This window comes from Scleropages formosus, chromosome 1 (assembly GCF_900964775.1).
Source record: "Scleropages formosus chromosome 1, fSclFor1.1, whole genome shotgun sequence".
NCBI lineage: Eukaryota > Metazoa > Chordata > Actinopteri > Osteoglossiformes > Osteoglossidae > Scleropages > Scleropages formosus.
Genome location: NC_041806.1, coordinates 24936548 through 24957858, shown reverse-complemented (window position 1 = coordinate 24957858; position 21311 = coordinate 24936548). Strand labels below are relative to the sequence as shown.

General features: G+C 43.4%; 1 protein-coding gene across 5 annotated transcripts; it reads left to right on the top strand.

Annotated features, from left to right (window-relative positions):
• The first annotated feature begins 990 nt into the window (after positions 1–990).
• LOC108930981 (RAB6A-GEF complex partner protein 1-like) lies at positions 991–20710 on the top strand. 5 transcript variants are annotated; one of them, XM_018746511.2, is made up of 27 exons: positions 991–1627; positions 4218–4325; positions 5558–5637; positions 6887–6994; positions 7101–7243; positions 7709–7848; positions 8112–8203; positions 8613–8701; positions 9085–9229; positions 9654–9702; positions 10177–10314; positions 10540–10740; positions 11058–11096; positions 13275–13385; positions 13517–13606; positions 13766–13926; positions 14302–14437; positions 14815–14928; positions 15033–15164; positions 15944–16093; positions 16447–16517; positions 16730–17016; positions 17399–17461; positions 17908–18072; positions 18218–18392; positions 18531–18731; positions 19410–20710. In XM_018746511.2, exons 1-27 carry the CDS (start codon positions 1487–1489, stop codon positions 19684–19686), a joined length of 3606 nt encoding a protein of 1201 aa, XP_018602027.2. In that variant the 5' UTR covers positions 991–1486; the 3' UTR covers positions 19687–20710. The 5 variants fall into 5 exon arrangements, with proteins under 5 accessions (XP_018602027.2, XP_018602023.2, XP_018602022.2 ...); XM_018746507.2 differs by having other exon boundaries at positions 994–1627; positions 8115–8203; positions 15033–15758; XM_018746506.2 differs by having other exon boundaries at positions 994–1627; positions 15033–15758.
• The last annotated feature ends 601 nt before the right edge of the window (positions 20711–21311 follow it).

The following is a 21311-nucleotide window of genomic DNA, read 5'->3' as shown; positions in this document are numbered from 1 at the left end:
TATTGCAATTGTATAGTAATTCAAAAGCTATTTAACTTTATGACCAATGTTTTATGTGTGAGCGCTTTGAACATAGCATACCTGCTTAAATAACTGAATGTGACTGCTTAAATAAATTTTAAGGTTAAAGGATTCCTGTGTTTATTTACATCTGTGTGATAATGTAGAAAATTATTCAGAGAGGATGGTCGTTCAGACATCTTCATCTTTTAGCAAAGAATACTCAGTGATGGTGAGGAGTGTCCCCTGAACCATTCAGAATCACAGCAGGTCAGTAATACATCACCATCACTGCTTCACGAAATATCCACTCTTAAAATTATGAGATTTTGACTCAGCCATTTATTGTACTATTTTGGTAAAAGTTGTTTGGATACAATATGCTGTGGCACCTACTTCACAAGTTCATGTCTGATGAAAATCCTTTAAAATTAATGTTGGACATAAGGCAGGTGGAAACATGCAAATTAAAAGTACATTTAAATATTTGTCACAACAAGCAGCAGTTTGTTTATTACTGGTGTGGAACTGCCATTTGATGACCAAAGTGCAAAAATGAGATATTTCCTCCCTCTTTTTCAATGTAAATAGCTTCAGGGAGTATAGTATTGTGAAATGAACTGTTCCAGAATGCCCAATTCAATAGGTAGAACAGGTTGCCTCTTTATGGTCTGAATCTCGTCACTCAGTAGATGGTTTCTGTACCAGTGAACTTGGACTGCATACATTCCTGCAACATAAATTCAAAGTAACAAGAGTTTTAATAAATAAATAATGTAATTGTGTTGCCGGGTTAGGCTCCGGTTCCCCGTGACCCCATATGGGACAAGCGGTTCTGAAAATGTGTGTGTGTGTAATTAGTCATTACTACATTTATTAATTCAGCAGATGCTTTTCTCCACTGTGACGTGTATGAAGGGGAAAAAAAAAAATTGTGCATTACATTACATGATTAAACTCCCGATATCTCAGTGTGAAGTTTCCTTCTTTTTAATTGCGATCATCCTGCATCCTCCACATGGGCGTCCGCTCTTCCCGCCGGCGCACCTGTCTGCGCGCACCTGCCTCAAACAGCCAATCAGAGCGCGCGCGCGCTGAACAGGTGATCCTTCCTCGTCGCGCCGCTCGTCCGCCAGGTGCTCGGTGGCAGGACGCTGGTGACGTATCCGACAACATGCCGAAGGGAAACTTCGATACCTGAGGCGACAAACGACACTTGAAGTGTAGTGTAGTGGCACGACAATTATGAAAATATCCCGCCATGGAGAATGCCGCGGGTGGCTCACGTCGTCAGCAACACACTTGTTGCTTATCATGAACTCTGAGGCTCACTGCTGGGCATGTACCTGCTGGAGAAGATCACCTACGAGACCGTGTGTAGGAAACGAGTGAAACGTATTAATTTTGTCTCGGGACGGAACCCCCGCGAGGTGCTCGTACACAGCACAGCTACGTCAGCCTGACTCGAGCCCGACGGTAGAGCGCCATGTATTTTTTAACCGGCTGGCCCCGGAAGCTGCTTCACCCCCTGCCGAGCGAGGAGGAGCCGTTTCACATTCGGCCGAACTTCCACGGGACTTTGTTCGCCGTTCTCTCGGAGACTCAGCTCGGCGTTTGGTTCGGCCGGGTAAGTGCTCGAGCTCCCAGTTCCTGTGGGAAGCCGTGCGTAGCGTTGCGCGCGCCGACGCTTCCTGAACGTCACTCTACGCTGGCAGTGGCACTGCGTCTTGGCACGCGCCGCGTCCAGCGCTCCCGGTTTCCCCAGTCGCGGCGCTGCTGTGTGTGCTCAGCGTCACGTCATGCAATACATCTTACACGTTTACAAAGTTAAATCGTACACCATTTTGTGCTTAACTGTTTTGAAATTGTTAATGTGATGCACGAAATTCATTAATTGTATTTTCTCTGAGATGTGCGTCGCTTTGCGTCCGCTAATGAATAAATGTAAATGTAAGTACACTAGACTAGTCACTAGTCTACTGGCCCCGCACAAGGTGAAGGTAAAAGGAAAAGCGAGATCTTACTACTTTTGAAGAAGTACAAGTCAGAAAAGAATGTGAGCTTTGCCTAAGCTGAGAAGGCGTCATGCTTGGAAGTAAAACCTAGTAAAAATTAGTGTCCCCAGGCCCTGGCTATGCTGTAGATTATGATAATGAATGGTGTGTGTTTGTAAATTATATCCTCAAACTACTTTTGTTTTCCGTTTTACTTATCGGACTCTGAGAACTTTGCCCTTGTGGTTAACTAGCACTTGTGCACTGTGTTTACCCCTTCGCATGAGACAGCAGTCCTGTAGTCAATTTTGAAAGGGTGCCCGACATTGCTGGCAAGAATCAGGTTGGACAGCAGCACAGGTTCCATCAACTGCGATGTGTTACTTGTGAAAGATGTAAGAGGTGCTAGAGCATCTGGGCATCTTCTGTAGGAAAAGGCATTGAAACACAGTAAGCATGTTCAAATCCTGTCCAGTCCTCCTCTCATGCTTAAGTTAAGGCACTAAATTAACTTGTGGGAGAAGGCAGTGTAACTGTCTGAGGAGGCAATGTGTTTTTTTTTTTTTGCCAGCAATATTGTCATGGGCCCATGTGCTGGGTGCCTCAATCCATTCAGGTGCTCTATCTTTCCTGGCTGGATCTCTCTGCTGCTAAAGAGTGACCTCTGAGGTCATTTTTGCCCACGGCCCTTAGCCTCTATAATGAGTCAGGGTCATGCAGACCTCGTATTACCCAAGTGGTGTACTGCTTTTTATCCTGATGCTGCTTATAGTTTACTGCAGAAATCTTACTACACGTTTTCAAATTGAAGATGTGTGTGTGTGTGTGTGTGTGTGTGTGTGTGTGTACTGCTTTTTAATTATTATGTGGTGTTCATTTATCTGTACACTTTATTTGCAGGTTTTGGATACTAATTTCTCATTCACTGTTTTTAACTCCTTGTCCAAGTTGGGTTGTGGTGGTCAAGAACCTATCCTGGAAGCATAGGGCACAAGGATAAGCAGGGATACCAGTCCATCACAGGCTAGCCGCACACATATTGTACACTTGTCTAAATGTGATATTTATTTACACACACACACACACAGACACTGGCTGAAGCTGCTCGTCCCAAGTGGGGTCGTGGCGAGCCGGAGCCTAACCCAGCAACACAGGGTGCAAGGCTGGAGTGGGACAGGACACACCCCAGACAGGACACCAGTCCATCGCAAGGCACCCCAAGCAGGACTTGAACCCCAGACCCACCGGAGAACAGGCCCTGACCAAACCTGTTGCGCCGCTACGCCCCCTGATATTTATGTACTTATTTATTTATTCCAGACCCTGCTATTACTCTTTTGTGTATGTATGGTGCACTAGTCTTGTCCCATTTCCCTTGGGATTAATAAAAGTTTCTACGTTATTTATTCATTTAGCTGATGCTTTTCTCTAAAGCGACTTATATGTACACCAGACCCGTTTGAAGATCTTCTGGTCACACGTCTGCTTGTAGGTTATTTATGGTATTTCATAGTTAAAGAAGGAATGTTTCACTATGGTATAACCCTGTTATAACATTTCTTGCATTTTTCATCCCAGCTGGAGATTGTCTTATAAAATAGCTAACAGTCAACCTTTAATTGTGCTCTTCCAGAGTCTTTTTAACATGTTCTTTTTAGTGAGCTTTACTAACATAAACTACAGATAATGCAGTACTAGATAGTTAGTTTGAATAATAAGTTTAACTATTTAATTTTTAAATCCCCCCCCCCATCAAGTTTTTCTATTGGCACAGACATAGAAAAACTTGATGGGGGGGCTGGAGTGGGAGGGGGCACACCCCGGACAGGACACCAATCCTTTTTTTTCCCCCATCAACTTTTTCTATTGGCACAGTAGATAAAGCAGGTACCACCACCACTTCACAGTTCCAAAGCTCAAAATATATATCTTGTCTAAATGAAATCACAGACCAAGACTTGCATAACTGGGTAAGAGGTTATTAATGGTTGATGGCTGGATGGCAAATTTATTTTAAATTGTAAATGTGCTCTAAAATCCATTTAGCTGTATAATGAAACACCTCAGCGAGGTATATTTTCTCAATTAGATTGATGATTTTCGTTTGTCTTATAAGTGATGAATTTTTCGATGTTATTTGTAGGCAGTGGTGTAGTTTATACCAATGATGTGATTGAAACCTTGGAAAACCTTATTTTCCATGTATACTTTCTCCTTGGGTAGCCCAGTGTCCTAATTGTGAACTACACGGAGTCTGCTAAGGCGGCCTCCCGCTGTGGTCCCTACCAACTGGCTGAATGGAAGTCGGATGACGCCGCCATTGCAGTATCGGTGAGTAGAAGCAAACGCGCACAACTGAGAGATGGCTATGGTGTGCTTGTGTCGCTTCCTACGCATCTCAAGTTTGTCATAACAAGATTAATACCAGTTTTATTATTACAGAGCTGAACTTCTTGTAACTACCGTTCTGAGACACTTCTGGCTACTGCTGTTATTTTTTAAATTGTTTCCTTTCACCAGGTCATTAATATAACTTGAAGGGAGCAAAGATGACATTGACTGAGTGAAGTCCCTGAGCATTTATTGCAGGAAAGAATGTTGTCGATCCTGTTTTTGCAGTGTTTGACGTTGTCATCTGGCTGCATCACAGGTACTGCGAAGACGGAAGCTGGTTCTCTCAGTTCTTTTTTTTTCCCCGTGTCAGCTGTTTATGGCGTGCACCTTGTTTCTGAGCACAAAGCCATATTAAGCATTTTGCTGGAGGTCACAAGCCTCAAAGTGTTCTGTGATTCCAGGGGGAATTTCCTTGAGGCCTTCAGACAGACTTGTTCCTCTCCTGTGTAAAAACACGCTGCAGTTGCCAGACAGTGCGTACGTGAAGAAACGCAGCTAAATTGTGCAATACCTTAGGGTGCTGCTGTGCTCCCTAACTGACGAAACGAGTGTAATAATCCCAGTGGGAAAACAACCACAGTTTCTCAGGCCATAAGTCAGTTATTCTTTGGAACCCTCCAAGAATTTACCGTTGGTAGCTTGGTCTTTGTCCTCAGTTTGTGCTCTCATTGTGTACTGCACTGTTGTCAGTGTGTTTGTAATTTACTGATTCAGGTCAAATTCATGGTGAGTATATGGACAGAGTAAAAATTGTCCCTGACTTTCAACCCCACTGTTGCAGTGCTGTAGCTTTCACAGATTCCCAGTTACTGTGACTGCTTTGCACTGACGGTCAAGACATTTTTTTTTTTTTTTTTTTTTGTCTCATATGATCATGACTCACTGTGTGTCAAAGCACCTGACCACGCAGTTGCTGTAACTACAGAAGGGGAATCTCAAGTTTCCACGTGTTCCTGTGCCATTCCTGCGTCACATGGCTATTCAAGTCCAACGTGGGGTGTAGGGTGACAGTGGAAAAGATAAGCTGTGGCCAGCTTCGAGGTCATGTTTCCTGCAGGGCTTTGTCTAGCAACCAACTGCATTAGAATGGACTCTACCTTCATGTCGGTTAGTAAGTCTGACCCACTGTTAAGTCTCTAAATAATTTCTGCCTGTCTGTTTCTGCGTAGGCTGCAGGTGGATACCTCCTCCTGTTTGACCTGGTGAGATGCAGCAAAGAAAAGTTCCTGTATGAGCCGCTGTACCCCAAGTGAGCCTTCAGCGTGGATTCCTTCCTCTTAACATGTGTAACCCCTTTAAAAAGCATCACACAAAGGAAACTCAAAAGTGCATGGTAAAGTTTGTGTGGTTGTGGTTAGCAACAGGAATGGGTTTTTTTGCCAGCGGCATGAAAGCCCCTGGAAGCATTATTGCGGGTGTACTGCTGAGGAACACACTCAACATCAATGTCGGTAAATGCCTATTTCTGTAGCTGAAAGAATATTGGGTATCTACTCAGATTTATACCTTGTGTTTCCTGGGACTGACTCTGAATCACCACAACTCTAAATTGGAAATCAATAGTTGAAAGTGGATGACTGCATGTGTAAAACTTCTTCAAAACTTTGTTGTACATATGTTTTAAGTATTCTTTCTGTTTCGATATGTTTATTAATTCCTACTAATCCTAAACCTTGGCTTTCTCGGAATCCTGTACCTCAACTGGTGTCCATGTTTAGCCAATAGCAAGATTAAATTTAAAAGCGCCGTTTTGAAAGTTTGAATACAAACCTCATGTTTGGAATTGCACGCTAACTGACATCTATTCTGTCTTCACCTGGAGCTTGGAGCCTCTATTCAAGCATCTTGGGTGGAAGAAATTCTTGTTTACGTGAATACCAGCACACACATTAGGAAATGGTGATCAATAGTTCGTCTCTCCGTTCAATTTTTTTTTTTTTTTCTGTTGCCTGCTGTGTTCTTGAGCTCCAGGTTCCTCTATAAAGGCAATGCCCTTAAAAAAAGTTTGTGCAAATTTTCTTAAAATTTTCTAAAATGGGCTAATTTAGAATTGAGTAATATAGTTCATGTATAAGTGGGGGCCGCAGTGGGTTGGACCAGGTCCTGCTCTCCAGCCAGTGGGTCTGGGGTTCGAGTCCCGCTTGGGGTGCCTTGCGACGGACTGGCGTCCCGTCCTGGGTGTGTCCCTTCCCCCGCCAGCCTTATGCCCTGTGTTGCCAGGTTAGGCTCCGGTTCCCCGCAACCCCGTATGGGACAAGCGGTTTCAGATGATTTTGTGTGTGTGTGTGTGTGTGTGTGTGTGTGTGTGTTCATGTATGCTTTGTTAGTGAATTATTTTTTTTTTTTTTTTTTTTTTTTTTTTACGTGCCTCATAGATATTGAGAAACACGCAAAAAGTGAGGGTGCAGGTCTATTTCAGAATTATGTACAAATTACTGAAAGTTGGTTGGTATGCTCACATGGGAATGGCATCACAGAAGATGTGTGTTTTCTTCCAGAGGAAGTCCCTATGTGCAGGTTACCCCAGGTTCCAAGGCAGAGCAAGGCGTGCCAGCCTTTACCTTGGAGCGGAAGGATCCACTGCATTTGGGGGCCCCTATCACCAGGTGGTTAAACACTAAATTTATCTGCACATTTCTGAATCCTTTCACAATAATCTGTATGTACTGATACTGTATAACACAACAGCAACGGGACAAATGTTTTTTGCAGTTTTCAGACTATGCAAGAGGAATTGATGGTGTGCACAGCAGATGGGCAGCTGCATGTCCTTCAGTGGTGTGGCGCCAACAGCAGCCGCAAGGCCATCAGCCTCCACAACATACCCTTCGCCTTGGACCTGCAGACGTGTCGAAGTAGTGACCTTTAGTCCTGTCTTCCTACTTGCCTTCCCATATTGTCTCTTTCCCAGCAGCCCTTTGGTACAGGCCTTCGTGCCTTTTACATTTAATCAGTGCTCTTGGTTAGAGAGACAATATTTGCGTGTAGCAGATTTTTGTACACAATCTAAACCTGAGCTTTTGGGCTGTAAGGGTGTTTTCAGACTCTAGACATGCGGAAGCATTAAGGCCTGCAAAAAATTTCTGTGTAGAATTCCAGCTAAGTAACATTGAAATGGTTTTCAATTTATTCTGCAGTTTAAAATGTGGTGAAATGTGTTTTCAGACAAAATCATAAGTTTGTGACAAGACTGTGAAACTTTGATCCATAAGGCATGGCTGGGCTCTCAGAGCAGTCTGAGTAGGTGATCCATTGGGTTACCCCTGCAGGTCTTTTATTGTATTTCACTGTTAATGAAAGCTACCTCTTTCCTCACACAGGTGCAAGTGAGCCCTCGTCGGCCCTTGAAAACATGCATGTTCGGGACGTGGAGTACTGCGAGACTCTGAATGGCTTTGCTGTGGTTCTCAACGATGGCCGCCTGGGCTTCCTTTCTCCTGCCAGCGGCATCGCTGCAAATGTACCTTTTTTTTTTTTCTTTTCACTGTCACTCCACTGCCAGATTAATACTAGGGGTGAAATTTGTTTAATCTTGATCATATTTGGACAAATAAAACACAATTGTTGAATAGCTTGAATTCTAGCCATTCAAATATGCTTAGCTGGCATAGTGTGTGTGACCTTCAGGGCAGAACTCTTGTGTTTTTGTTCAGAAAGCACACCTGCAAGAGGTATTTGAGATGTTCAGCAGGCACTGTGTCTAACTAGTTCATTCTGTTCCAGCAGCTGCAGGGTGTCTGGGCTCCCAGTGTGGCGGACGGAATGTGTGTCGCAGTGAACAATAAATATCGACTGATGGCTTTTGGCTGTGCCAGGTGGGTCAAGTGTTTCCTGTTGAATATCTCCTACTTGAGGTACATGAAATGTCCTGTGCAGTAATATAACTGGTCCTCTGTGGTAATTTGAACCTTGGAACTCCTTGTGAACAATGGTCATTCTGTCATAGGGGAGCCATACTATGCCATATACTATATGATTTATTTCACACTAATATTATAAATGTGTCACACAAGTTTGTTTGGAAGGAATTTCCTTTTTTTTTCCTTCCCTTTTCAGGTTATTACATTTAAGTTTGAACCCCTTCTTACGTCATTGCTTAGTATGTACTTTATAGCTTCCTCAGTTTTGCACTGTATACTGATATTTTTTTTTTATTATTATTGTGTAGCCTTTGCTGGTTAAGACAGGCATGTTTATGATATTGCGCGCACTGCTTATTTTCAGCGGTTCCGTGTTGCTGTATACCATAGACAGCGAAACTGGGTCCATGCAGCTGTCTCACGCACTTAAGCTGTCTCCAGAGTATTACCCCGGTAAATCTTTTGCCCATCTCAGAACCTGTACCCATAGCCCAGTTTTATGTTTTCAAAGGTGGTTAACAAATACACATTGCTCATGTGAAGTCATGAGCAGGTTTTATTTCAGTGGTCTGAGCAAACTTTTTTTTTTGTAGTCAATAGCCATCACTTCTCATGTTGTGGACTTTTGACACAGTAGCAAAACTCTGCTTGTTAGTTGTATTGAAGAACGGTAAACTAATGCCATCTCCTGGAAATTACTGGTTGTCCTTTGCATGCTTTCAGTACGTAGTACAGAACGCTGCTGTTCGCAGTATTACGGGATTAAAAGGGTCACCCATGCCTTCTGTATTCCAAGTAGGAAGCTCGTGACATTCTTACCTGTTGCCTCACAACAGACATCTGGAACAAGACAGGTGAAGTGCAGCTGCTACAGTGGTCACCAGACTGCAGTGTTGTTGTAGTGTCATGGAAGCATGGGGGCCTCTCACTGTGGAGTGTGTTTGGGGCCCACCTTGTATGCACACTGACAGAGGACTTTATGTGAGTGGAAGCTATCATATAGACATGCTGTTTTCACATCCACTGAACTCTTCATACTTCTGTTACTGTAAATAATACCTTGTCTTGCCCATTACTCTTTTTTTTTTTTTTTTTTCCCTCTTCTCCTTTCTACATATGGTACTGGTCTGCCAACACTACACATTAATGCAGGTTACTTGCATTATACTTTCTAACCTTGTAGCAGGCAGTATACACTTGCAAACAAATTTGATTGTTGCTTTTAAGCTATTACAAAGTGTCGTTTAAAAAGGGTAAAGTTTATGAATGAATATCTAAAGTGTGTACAAAAACATCAGCATGACTCACATGAGGACTCATTGTCTTGTAAATTTCTTTATTTTAAATGCAGTCTTTCTCTATGGCTGTCGTGTCAAAAGTATTGAATCCATTCTCCTGTTCACAGGTACAGGTCTGATGGCACTAAGAAAGATCCACTGAAGATCACTTCTGCAGTGAGTGAAAATGGAAATTGCTTTTGAACTTCAAATGTCCCTGTGTGCACTCTTTTAATGCAAGTTACCTTCTGGAAAAGTGTGAAAGTAGAGTATTTATCTATAATTCGCAAAACTGCCTCTTTGGTATTGGTATAGTCACAGGTACTGACAATGCCAGCCTTGCAAGGAACAAACACTTCCTTAGTGTTAAATATTTTGCTTAGTATGTGCTCTGTTTGGGTTTTGTTCTGGTTGTGAATTGCTGGAGTGAAGGCTGTTTTCTGTATAGTCTGTTGTCCTCCTGAAGTCTTTTTCTGGTACTGCCAGATGTTGCTGTGCTGCATTTGTCAACACTGACACACACACACACACACACACACGTTCTCTCTGTGCAGCCTCTCAATTTAGTTTGCCAAGTCTAAAAGAGAATTGATGATAATCCCAAGGTCCTACACGGATCCACCCAACCGTGACAATTTCTTTCACGTGCAGGCATGGGGAGCAGAAGGGTATCACCTGTGGGCACTAACCACTGTCAAAATGGCTCAGGGGTCCTGCGTTCAGCCCCAGCAAACTGGGATACTGCAGTTTCAGTTCCTCAGGAGCACCTCGGCAGCGAGCCGGGATACGGTGAGTGGGAGAGGGTCGACATGAGGCAAGTTGTACAGGCCTGTCTGCACACTTCGGTTATTACTCTGCTGCATCTCTTTGTCCAGGTACACCATCTTCGTTGGTTTACTAAGGCTTTTCAGATTTATATTAACTCAGAACAGTGACCTGCTGTCTGGTTGTAAGCTGTGTAAATTTCACTGTCTCCCTCTCAACCCTGATGCTGTTCTCTTCATCTCAACCTAGAACACCCAGGAGCAGGTGCTCCTTCTGGGGGAAGACCGGGTATATGTGGCATGTGGCGACCCAACCCCTGCTCACAGACCTGTTGATCTGCAGCAGCTTCAGCGTGGAGGCGACCTTTTGGGTGCTCCAGCCCCACCCCCCACAGCCACATCTCATGGATCAGATGCTTTGTTGGGTCACAGGCACTGGCATGTTGTTCAGGTGTGGAATTCCACTGCATGTGCTCGCTGGTTATAAAGACTATTAATGAAATGCTTAGCATCTGAGTTACTAATGCTGTAGTGATGGGATCTAATGGAAAGGCTGCTCATAAGTCAAGTACTATTCTAGCTTTGCAGACATACGAAGTATAGTATACAGTGTTTGAAATGTCAGTGGGTAGTTTCATTCACAGTATCTTTTATAAGGTAAAAGGTAAATACTGTAATGTATTTTTTCTATCATTATTATGGGACAAGTGGTTCAGAAATGTGTGTTGTTACTGTGAATTTGTATGACTTGCCTTTTCTCTTCTATAGATCCACAGCACATATCTAGAGTGTAACTGGCCAATAAGGGTAAGTACACTCAATGCTTGCTGGGAGTTTCTAATATGAAATTGCTATCCCCTGCTACTACTTTTGAAGCTCTATATGTATATTTTCACGTGTGCCTGCTGTGTCTTTTGAAGTCGTTCAGCAGAACAAATCATGCTTTCCGCTTTGCCCTCCCACACTATATATACTAAGGGTGGATGAACAAACTAAAGAACTTTGAATAAATATCAAATAGCTAATAAATTTAGGAGAACTTTTTGCCTTCAGAACAACTTTAATTCTTCTTTTAATGCTGTCAGGCAAGTACTGAATTGTATGCAGTGGGGTACTGGACAATCCTTCTAAGAAGGAAAGCCTCCAGTTCTTTGAGGTATGAAGGAGGTACAAATGTTTCTTTTCTACTACTCATTTTATGCAGTTTTGCACATTTTATTTCAAAAAAGATGAAAAGTAATTGTTGATTTTTTTTGGAGGGGGCATCAAAAGGGCTCCTGTGTTCAGTGGCTATTGATGGACTGGAAGTGGACATTTTGGGGACATATAGGTACCTGGGGGATGCGGTTGGAGTGGAACTCCAGCACTGATGCTCTGTACAAAATGAGCCCGAGTCACTTTTTTTTTTTTTTTTTTTTTTTTTTTTTTTTTTTTTTTCTTTCTTTCTTTCTTTCTTTCTTCTTCCTAAAGAGGTTCAGGTCCTTCAGAGCATGCAGGTCTCTGCTGGAAATGTTCTGCTAGTGTGTTCCGGCGAATGCCATCTTCATGCGGCTCTGTGTTGGGGCAGTGCCATTGCAACTGTTGATGTCAGTAGGCTGGATAAACAAGTCAGGAAGGCTGACTTAAGTGCTGGGGTTCGACTGGACTCCTAAACAAACAAACTCCCAGCCGTCATGGACAGTGACTCGCACCCCCTGCCTGCCCCTCTCACCCTGGCTACATAGAGCAGCGCCTTCAGCAATAGACTGGCTATATATATATCCATTTAGGTGCTGTATTGACCTTTAGCAACAGGCTGATCCAGTTGCGCTGTTCCAAAAACCACTCCCTGAGATCTTTTCTGGCAACACCTACAAAGATTTGTAAGTTCTCTTTGCTTTATTTGTTCCTGTGTTACTCCAGTTTACTTTCTTTCACTATTTGTTGTATGTTCAGTATCAGTAAAGTGTCTATACACGCACACGCACACACGTCGTCTGAACCACTTGTCCCATACGGGGTCGCTGGGAGCTGGAGCCTAACACGGCATGAGGCTGGAGGGGGAGGGGACACACCCAGGACAGGACGCCAGTCTGTCACAAGGCACCCCAAGCAGGACTCGAACCCCAGACCCACCAACCCACTGTGCCACCGCACCCTGCTGTAAAGTGTCTGTCTATATATATATATATATATATATATATATATATATATATATATATATATATAAAAAATGGTTTTCAAATGACAACCTTACCATTATATAATCTTTGAGAAACTCAGAGAATGAAGTTTTTTCTGAGACTTGATCAACAAAGTCTTTATATTGTTCCCTTAGAACCTGCTATTTTGTGGATTTTTAGCAGCTGTCTTCTTACGTGTCCATGTATCGCTGTCAGTGAGCTGCAATATATAACCCCTGTTCCTCTTTTACTTGTTTGACTTTTTTTTTTTTTTTTTTTTTTCCTTCTTCTTCCCTCCCCACCCTGCTCCCTGTGACCCTGTGATGCACTGTTTTCATGACTGAGTCAGCTGCAGACCTCTTAATGACCTCGTTGCTTTTAGTTTTCTCATATTAAAAGGTTTATTTTCAGGTCTCAAGCACATGCTGATATTCAATAGAAGAGACATATTTTTTTTTTTTTTTTCCTCTCCCCACCGTGTTCTACAGTTGGTTTCATTCATTTACATTTATTCATTTAGGAGATGCTTTTCTCCAAAGTGATGTACATCTCATAGAAAATACCATTTGTGCATTACATTAGGGGAAAGAGACAGTTGCAGATGTGTGATTAAGATTCTTAACATTCAAAAGTTTTCTTTTAAGAATGGGCTCTCCTGTGTTCATAGTGCTGTTTTCACTTGCTGTACTCTTAAGAACGATGCTCATCCAGATTTACTGTAGTTCATTGCTCACTTGCAAGTATCTGTATAAATCCACAATTCTTTTACATCTTGACTGTACCCCCAGAGTAACGCCACTACACCTCTTTGCCCACATTACAGTTTACGGCCATAGACCCAAGTGGCCACCTGGTGGCGGTCGCGGGGAGACATGGTTTTGCACACTACTCTCTGGTTAGCAGGAAATGGAAACTCTTTGGGAACGTTGCTCAGGTGTGAGTTTCTCTGATTAGCATTACCATGTCTTTTTCCCTTGTTCTAATTGCTGTGAGGTGTTTTTTTTTTTTTTTTTTTTTTTTTTTTTTGCAGTTTAACTTCTTTTATTAACTTTTCTGGTTCTGAAGGAACTGACCATGGTTGTAACTGGTGGACTTGCCTGGTGGAATGACTACATTATTGTTGCCTGCTGCAACTTAACTCATCACCAAGAAGAGGTGAGAGACTTTCTTTGGAAGCAGCCAGAACACCAGGTCAAAAGGGTTCCTTCAAGTTTATCATAAATGGGGAATCTAGATTCATACCTAAATTACTGTAAGCAGATAAAGCTACACTGTAGTTGGTTTGATGTTAACTTTCTCATGTCTCTTTATAAGATCAGGCTGTATCCTCGTCTGTCCAACCTGGACAATGCCTACGCCAGCGTCACCAGGGTGCATTTGGACACAGTGCTACTCGCCCTGTACCAGAACCTAATCCTACTGTTCCGAGCCGACTGCTCCATTGGCCTCTACAGAATACTTGATAGTGAGGACAGGTGGGCTACAAGGCATTGGTCACTGGGAAACGGCAAAGCACACTCACGTTTCCACACTGTTGAAGTTATGGATGACTGTCTATGAATGTTAATCAGCACCTGGAACCCTCGCTGTACCTTGGTTTGAGTTTGCTTAATAATGGAAAAATTGCCGAAAAAGCAACAAACAATGTTTGAGGCATTCTTACTGATGAATATCAGCGCGGCTAGCCGAAAATCAGAATTTTATTAACTGAGTAAAGAGGAAGTAGGGCAATTTTTGTGTCACTTTTAGTGCTTTTCAGTTTCTTGCTCTGGAGTAGAGGACTCTGGACATCTATTGGCTGCTCTGTTGTTTCTCATAGTTTGCTGCTTCTGATCCACTTCTCTCCCCAGCCCAAGGTCTGTTACCGTGGAGCTCTTGAAAGAAGTCTCCTTGTCCCGCTACATCTCCCATCCAGCCACAGTAGTGTCCATTATGCTCACCTCTTTGCGCACAGAGATTGATGATACATTTAAAACCCGGCAGCAGGTCGGTCACGTGAACGGGGTCGGCTTGCTAATCTGTCACCTCTTCTATGCTACACAACTGCCCGTATAATCACGCTAAACAGCCAGCATGGAACTGAAATTTGAGTTTGCACTGAAACCACTTTCCTTGTTAAACTTCAGTGTCACTTGAAGGCCTCTGAGGTTCAAATTCTTCAGAAAACTCATTGTTTTCAAAGTTTTACAGTTTATTTCCAGTTTTCAGATAAAAATAAAGTAATCCATACTTATCCATGAATGTTTATCCTTTTATGTAACCATGCTCTAAAGCAGACTCCTAATGTGGTATATTTGAGGTTAAAGTGACAAACTACATACATTTGTTACGAACCTGTCTTTCACTCACTTCTCTAACTCTAGGTCCCTGTGGCACAGAGCATCCTTTTGAACATGGCAGGCCAACTGCTCATGCTGCAGTGGGAGCGCTCAGGGTCCCAGATGCAAGAAGAGAATCGGAGCCGGCAGAAGAAACGGGTACAAAGTGGGAATTGCCTCGCTCCATATCCTACACTTTGTCAAGCTGGAGTAAGTACATGGAGAAGGATAATTTACGAATTTCTGTCTCACCTCGATCTCAGCTCCCATTCTGCACTCCTGTGGTGTTGGCACAGTGTGTGGAAAATATGTGGACAACTTGCTACAGTAGCAGCAAACCAAAGCGCCAACTGCTGGAGGCCCTGTGGCTCGCATGTGGTGGGGCAGGCATGAAGGTATGGTTGCCGCTTTTCCCCCATGACAGTCACAAGCCCCAATCCTTCCTGTCTCGCCGCATCATGCTGCCCTTCAAGGTCAACGTGTACCCCCTGGCAGTGCTCTTTGAAGATGCCCTGATCTTGGGGGCAACCAGTGTGACTGTACTGTATGACAGGCAGCAAGACATGCCTTTTGAGTCTTTGGAGGCCTTCTTTCCTTTCTGCATGGTGGAGCGCACCTCCCAGATCTACCTCCACCATGTTCTGCTCCAGCTACTCATCCGCAACCTAGGTGAACAGGCCCTGCTGCTAGCCCAGTCCTACGCCACGCTGCCCTACTTCCCCCATGTGCTGGAACTCATGGTGCATGTGGTATTGGAGGAGGAGGCCACCTCACGGGAGCCTATCCCTGACCCACTGCTGCCCAGGGTAGCCAAGTTTATTACAGAGTTCCCCTTTTTCCTCCAAACCATTGTACACTGCGCCCGCAAGACAGAGTATGCCCTTTGGAACTACCTCTTTGCTGCTGTGGGCAACCCCAAGGATCTGTTTGAAGAGTGCCTAATGACCCATGACCTAGACACAGCTGCCTCCTATCTCATCATCCTGCAGGTAGGCTTCAGCTCACAGTTCACATGTGAACAGGGATGCCTGAAATGCCTTCATTCCGCTTGTGTTTTCATTTGTGCAAATTGGTCACTGCCCTTTTGAACTATGAAGGTTTTTCTCTATGTATGTTTCTTCTATGGCTGCGATTCTCTCGGCTTCTTCAAATGATTTTCCTGTTTTTTCTTCAGAACATGGAAGTCCCAGCAGTTAGCCGACAGCATGCAACATTGTTGTTCACTTCTGCCCTGGAGCATAGCAAGTGGGATCTGTGTCGTCACATAATGAGGTTCCTCAAGGCCATTGGCTCAGAAGAATCGGGGACACCTCCGAGCACTCAGGTACAAGAGCAGAAAAATGGTTAACTTGAAAAGGTTTAAGCTATGTGCGTCGTGGACTCAGCAAGAGTATCGACTTTTTTTTTTTTTTTTAAAAGCCATTTTTGCTGTAGCAAAATCCCTTATAGCAGGATTATTTAGTTGCCTATTGGTTATATTGGAAGTGACTTTACAAATGATATTGCCCTCAAGATAGGTATTTTGCTGAAGCAGTTCAGATTAATAGGTAAACACCTTCCCACCTAAAATTGGAATCTGTGGCTAATTGATGACAAGGCAAATGCATTATCTTTTTGGCCCTTGGGTGCAGTTGGAAATATGTGTCCTTTCAGTTCCGGTTTTTTTGTCACCAATAGGAATCCGGTCTGACAGCGGGATTTGAACTTTTCCGGGACAGGAGTATCGGTGTATCGCAGTCACTTGACAGGTACGGTTACTGAATACACCTTTCACGTGTTGAACACACAACTATAAGCCGAACTATAAAGCATACAACTAACTATGAAGTTCAGATCTGAAAAGACTGGATTTTTCAGTTTTCTGGAGCATAAAAATGTTTAGGTAACTGACTGACTTTCTCAGGGTCCACAGTATTGTTGGGGTGGGTGACTCGTTTCAAACTCCTTCCTATCTCTCCAGGTGGAACAGGGACAGCAGCAGTACAGAAAATGTGTACATGGACATGATCCTCTGGCGAGAGGCACGTCACCTGCTGGAGGACTTGCGGCTCAAGGATTTGGGGTGTTTCTCTGCCCACCTGGGCTTCGAGCTCATTGGCTGGCTGCGCAGGGAACGCTCTCGGGCGGCCCGCGTTGATGACTTTGTACTTGCTCTCAAGAGGCTGCACCACGATTTCTTGTGGCCATTCCCTGTCAGTACTGCTTGCGCTGTCAGCTCTCCCATCAGAAATGGATATTGCTTTACAGGTGAGGCAACAGAGAGCTGCCATTTGCAGCTCACGGTCAGCAGGATCATATTGCTCAGGGTGACTACCTGCCACATTTCCTGTCAGGGCAGAGCTGTGCTGAAATGGATTCATCTGTGTGTTTGCGTAGTTAATTTTTAAAGGCAGCCAGATTCCAGTTTAGCTCCAGGTTTTTTTTTTTTTTTTTAAAAAAAAAAGCTGTTTTGGTTTGATGTGCATGTACAAGGTCTCTTACTGACTTGTACTCTAGTCTTATATTACAGTGCTGTGTATTGAACAAATGGTTTTAAACAGGCAGTCATTGATGGGGAAAAATACATGAATGCTTTTATGTGGTAGAGGAACCTCCTTTGATAATGACCCTAACAAAACACTTTCTGTAGCTGCCAGTAATGGAGTGGGGCTCAACTTCAGCCCTGAAGCTATCATCTACAGACCAGCCCTTGGTAATACTGCCAACTGAACAATGAAAGTGTAACTAACATAACTTTCATGTTACCATACACTAACCAAACAGGCTGGCCCACATGGCAAATTAAAATAATGATGTATAAAAATGAAGTTGTCATAAGCCATTTTAATTGAAAACGATGATCTAGAATTGCACGTTGAGACAGCTCAGTGTCATTTTCTCAGGAAAATGTTGACAAAGCTTTTTCCACACTAAAACATACGTAGTTGCCTCAGTAGGTCACTGGTCTTTGCCACCTTCTTTGTCACCTCATCATAGTTTAAGGACCTGAACACAGGAGAAAAATTTAAGTTTTTGAAAATTTAAAATGAGAGCTAAATTATTACTGCATATCTAATTTAGATTTGCACTTTTAATAACACCATGCACATCCTTTTTTTTTTTTTTTGCACTCCTGGTAATCTCCTTTTCTTTTCACAGGTCAAGGTGTGCACCTGCAAAGATCACAGACGGCAAGCAGGCTTCTTGACACGGTGCCACCTCCAATTTGCCGTAGTAAATACACCTGGCTGGATAGCACTGTGGCAGAGCACAAAGAGACCAGTGTGCCCAGGGATGCGCTTCTCTCACCCATCCACCATAATGGTTTGCCTGCCAGCTGTTCTTTTCTTCATCTGAGATGAAGCCTCCTTTGAAAGCCTGCTGTTGTTTGCAATTTTGTATCAGTTACACAAGCCTGATAATGTCCAGTTGTGTGATGGGAAATGCTGCATCTTGTACTTTCTGCCAGGTGACAAGGAGAGCATTGTTTCTGTTACCAGCCTGACTGAGATCAGCTCTGGGGCAGATGAGGACTGGGCTTCAGCAGACGAAGACTTCACCTCTACTGTCAGTGCGACACAGATGGGGCGCATGTCAACAGAGGTGGCTAGTAAAGGTCCTCACAAGTCTGAGGTGCAGCTCAGGTGAGTGGACTGGCTCTTGAAAACAAGGTCACCATAAGAAAGTTTGAGTAGTAGGGGATATAGGTAAAGAGTTGGATTCGTGTAGAAAATGGGGCAAAATGTGTGTGGGGAAACCTTATGATTTGCATCTATTATCAGGTACCTGCTGCACATATTCAAGGAGGCAGGTTGTCTAGAATGGTGTGCAGTCATTGGGCTCGTACTACAGGATGCAGCAGTCATCAAGCAGGTGATCAGCTGCCTGGAGAGCCCGGTGGTCTCTGCTGAGGCAGTGCATCGCATCTACGGTGGCCTACTGGTAGTGGATGCCTGGGCCTCATCTGACTGGTGGGTTTATGGGTGAGAGGATCTTTCAAAAGCAAAAAATTTCTTTTTTGGCGGTCAAGGAGGGCAAGATACCTTATTTGGAATGTGATTGGAAGACATAATGGCAAATAATTTAACTTCATTGTGTAGATGATTAACTGCACAGAGGTTGCTTTGTCCTGGACTGGATCAAGGCTTTGTTATGACTGTCAGGCATTCATGAATCACACATTGCTAATGCCAAGATGTAACATGAGGGACCAAGGCAGCATAGAGGATGACCTGATGTGCTACACGAGACTAGTTACCTGTTATATACAGAAGGACTGAACAGCAGACTGCCACAGTGCATAATGCTGGCACCTCACAGCTCCTGCACTGCTCTCTTCGGTTTAGGTTTAAGTCCAGCTCAGCGTGTGTGGAGTTCTCCAGATGTTTGCAACCCAGAGATGTGTGGGTGGGGGAAAACAAGCAGTTGTAAACCACTTCTGTACTTTCAATTACCAAAAAAATCACAAGTGATTGTTAGTCAAATTTGACTTGACACTTGCCCTTATCTTAACCGTGAAGATGAAATAGTGGATACGGATGCAAGACTCCATGCCAGATCCCTTAAGACAGCAGTGGTTATATTTAATTTGACATGACTAAATTGAGGTAAACTGTGTAGCAGTAACATTATTTTCTTGTCCCTCTTTCTGATGCCCACAGCCTTGGCTACAAGCCTTTTCTCAACCAAATTGGACCACAGTTGCAGAAGGTGAGCGGGAAGTTGATGGAACCAATACAATCTCTAGCTTTTCAGGCCCCTGGAACTTCGAGACCTGCAGAATCAGCAGGCCCCAAGTCAGAGGATAGGCATGAGTCAACAGCTCTAGGGATCAGCCTTCCTGCAGAAGCTTCAGGCACTAAACCCAAGGAAGACTCTCCCATGAAGGAGGAGGTGGAGCAAGCCTTGGAGGGGGCATACACGTGTATTATTTCCTGAAAGCTTTGAGCTGAACAGTGCAAATGGTGGGAGAAAAGTTGAGGCAGGGCATCTCTTAACCATCCAAAGGAGGAATGGACCAGCGAATCTCCTCTGTTTTACTTTTAAAGACTTTCCTGAATCAGATGCACCTTTATTCTATACATCTGTTGCACTAAGTGTGTGTGTGTGTGTATACAGTGTGAGCACTAAGTTTGATTTAGTAAACCACATCCCTTTTCTTTCTGTCACTATTCTAAATATGTCCATCTCTTATATAGTTTTTAGATAGGTAGTGGTACTGAAGTGTAAAATCTAGAAAATGGATTGCTATGCATTCACATGTTTTTACACTGTAGTGTATTTTTAACAAACTTTACTACTGAGTGATGCAAACACGAAGCAGCTGGAAGAGCTATAGCCACTTTACAGTGCATAAATAACAGGCAATGTTTACATTAACATCATGGATACATAGGCAACTAATGAGGACAAGGGGCAAAAACTCTGGAGATCCATAACGAACTGGTCACTGTTAAATTACTCAAGTTACAGGAAAGGATGTATTGGTGTTGCTTGAATAGATAACAGTACTGCAGGCAACTTCTTTCTCACACAGTGCTCTGTGGGCGCCGCATAACATTCAGCAGAAGACGGGTGTGTGGGTAAAATTTTGAGAAGCATAAACTAAAGAAAACAATGTGCACTGCAAGTGAGAGGTGTGTACAAATGAAAGTTGCCTTTCTCTTCTGTGTATCGTCTTTTCTACCTCGGACAGTGTTAAACTGATAGAGTACAAACCTTTATTAAAGATGCTGTGTTCAGTACTTTGACATGTTTATGGCGTTTTGTATAAACGTGTTTTCGTAGTTGCATTGTTTTCTTAGGTTCATTGGGTATGTGATCCTTACAGGGACCATTGTTGCATTGAATAGCTGGGGTGGTCCTCATAGTCTGTATGGTAACTACAGCTCTGGAATATAATTGTTTTTGTGATGCATTGTGATGCTGCATCGATGCATAAAAATAGATTTTTCTTTTTTTCCAAAAATTTCTATAGAGTGTACTGTTTTTATTGCAAATAAAGTACTCAAAGTTGCTTGTGTCCTTCAGAAATAACATGCGTGCGTCTGAGGCATCGAAGATGGGAGATATGGCAGAGGGAGAGCAGCAGCCAATGCTTAAAAATGCACCTAGCTGCTTGAAATCAGATATTTGGGCACATTTCGGTTTTTACAAAGAGAATGAGCTTGATAAAAATTATGCAGTGTGCAAGACAGGTCGAGCCAAGATTAAATGCTTCGGCAACACTACAATTATCAAGAATCACATCTCCTGTTTTCACCCAGAGCTAAAGTTAGCAGCAATCAGCCAACAATATAACAAGTGATGGTATCAACTTCATCTCAGAACTCCCAAAGGGCAAAGAACACCACGCAATCCATTGCCACATTTATTGCCAAGGATCTCCGCCCTTACTTGGTTGTGGAAAACGCCAGCTTTCCCTTCCACCTCCATAGCCTGGAGCCGAGATACAGAATCCCTTTTCGGAATTTCAGACACCGGTATACCTGTTCTGTACAGTGTCACAAAATCCAGAGTGATGGAGTCTATGCGTAACGCCAGCCGAGTGACCATCACTTGCG

Bases quoted from the DNA above. Each gene is read 5' to 3' on its own strand.
- LOC108930981 (XM_018746506.2), top strand. From the start codon at position 1,487: ATGTATTTTTTAACCGGCTGGCCCCGGAAGCTGCTTCACCCCCTGCCG. The intron at 13,386-13,516 runs GTGTGAGTTTCT...CTGGTTCTGAAG, and splicing joins TCTTTGGGAACGTTGCTCAG to GAACTGACCATGGTTGTAAC. The intron at 18,732-19,409 runs GTGAGAGGATCT...TGATGCCCACAG, and splicing joins TCTGACTGGTGGGTTTATGG to CCTTGGCTACAAGCCTTTTC.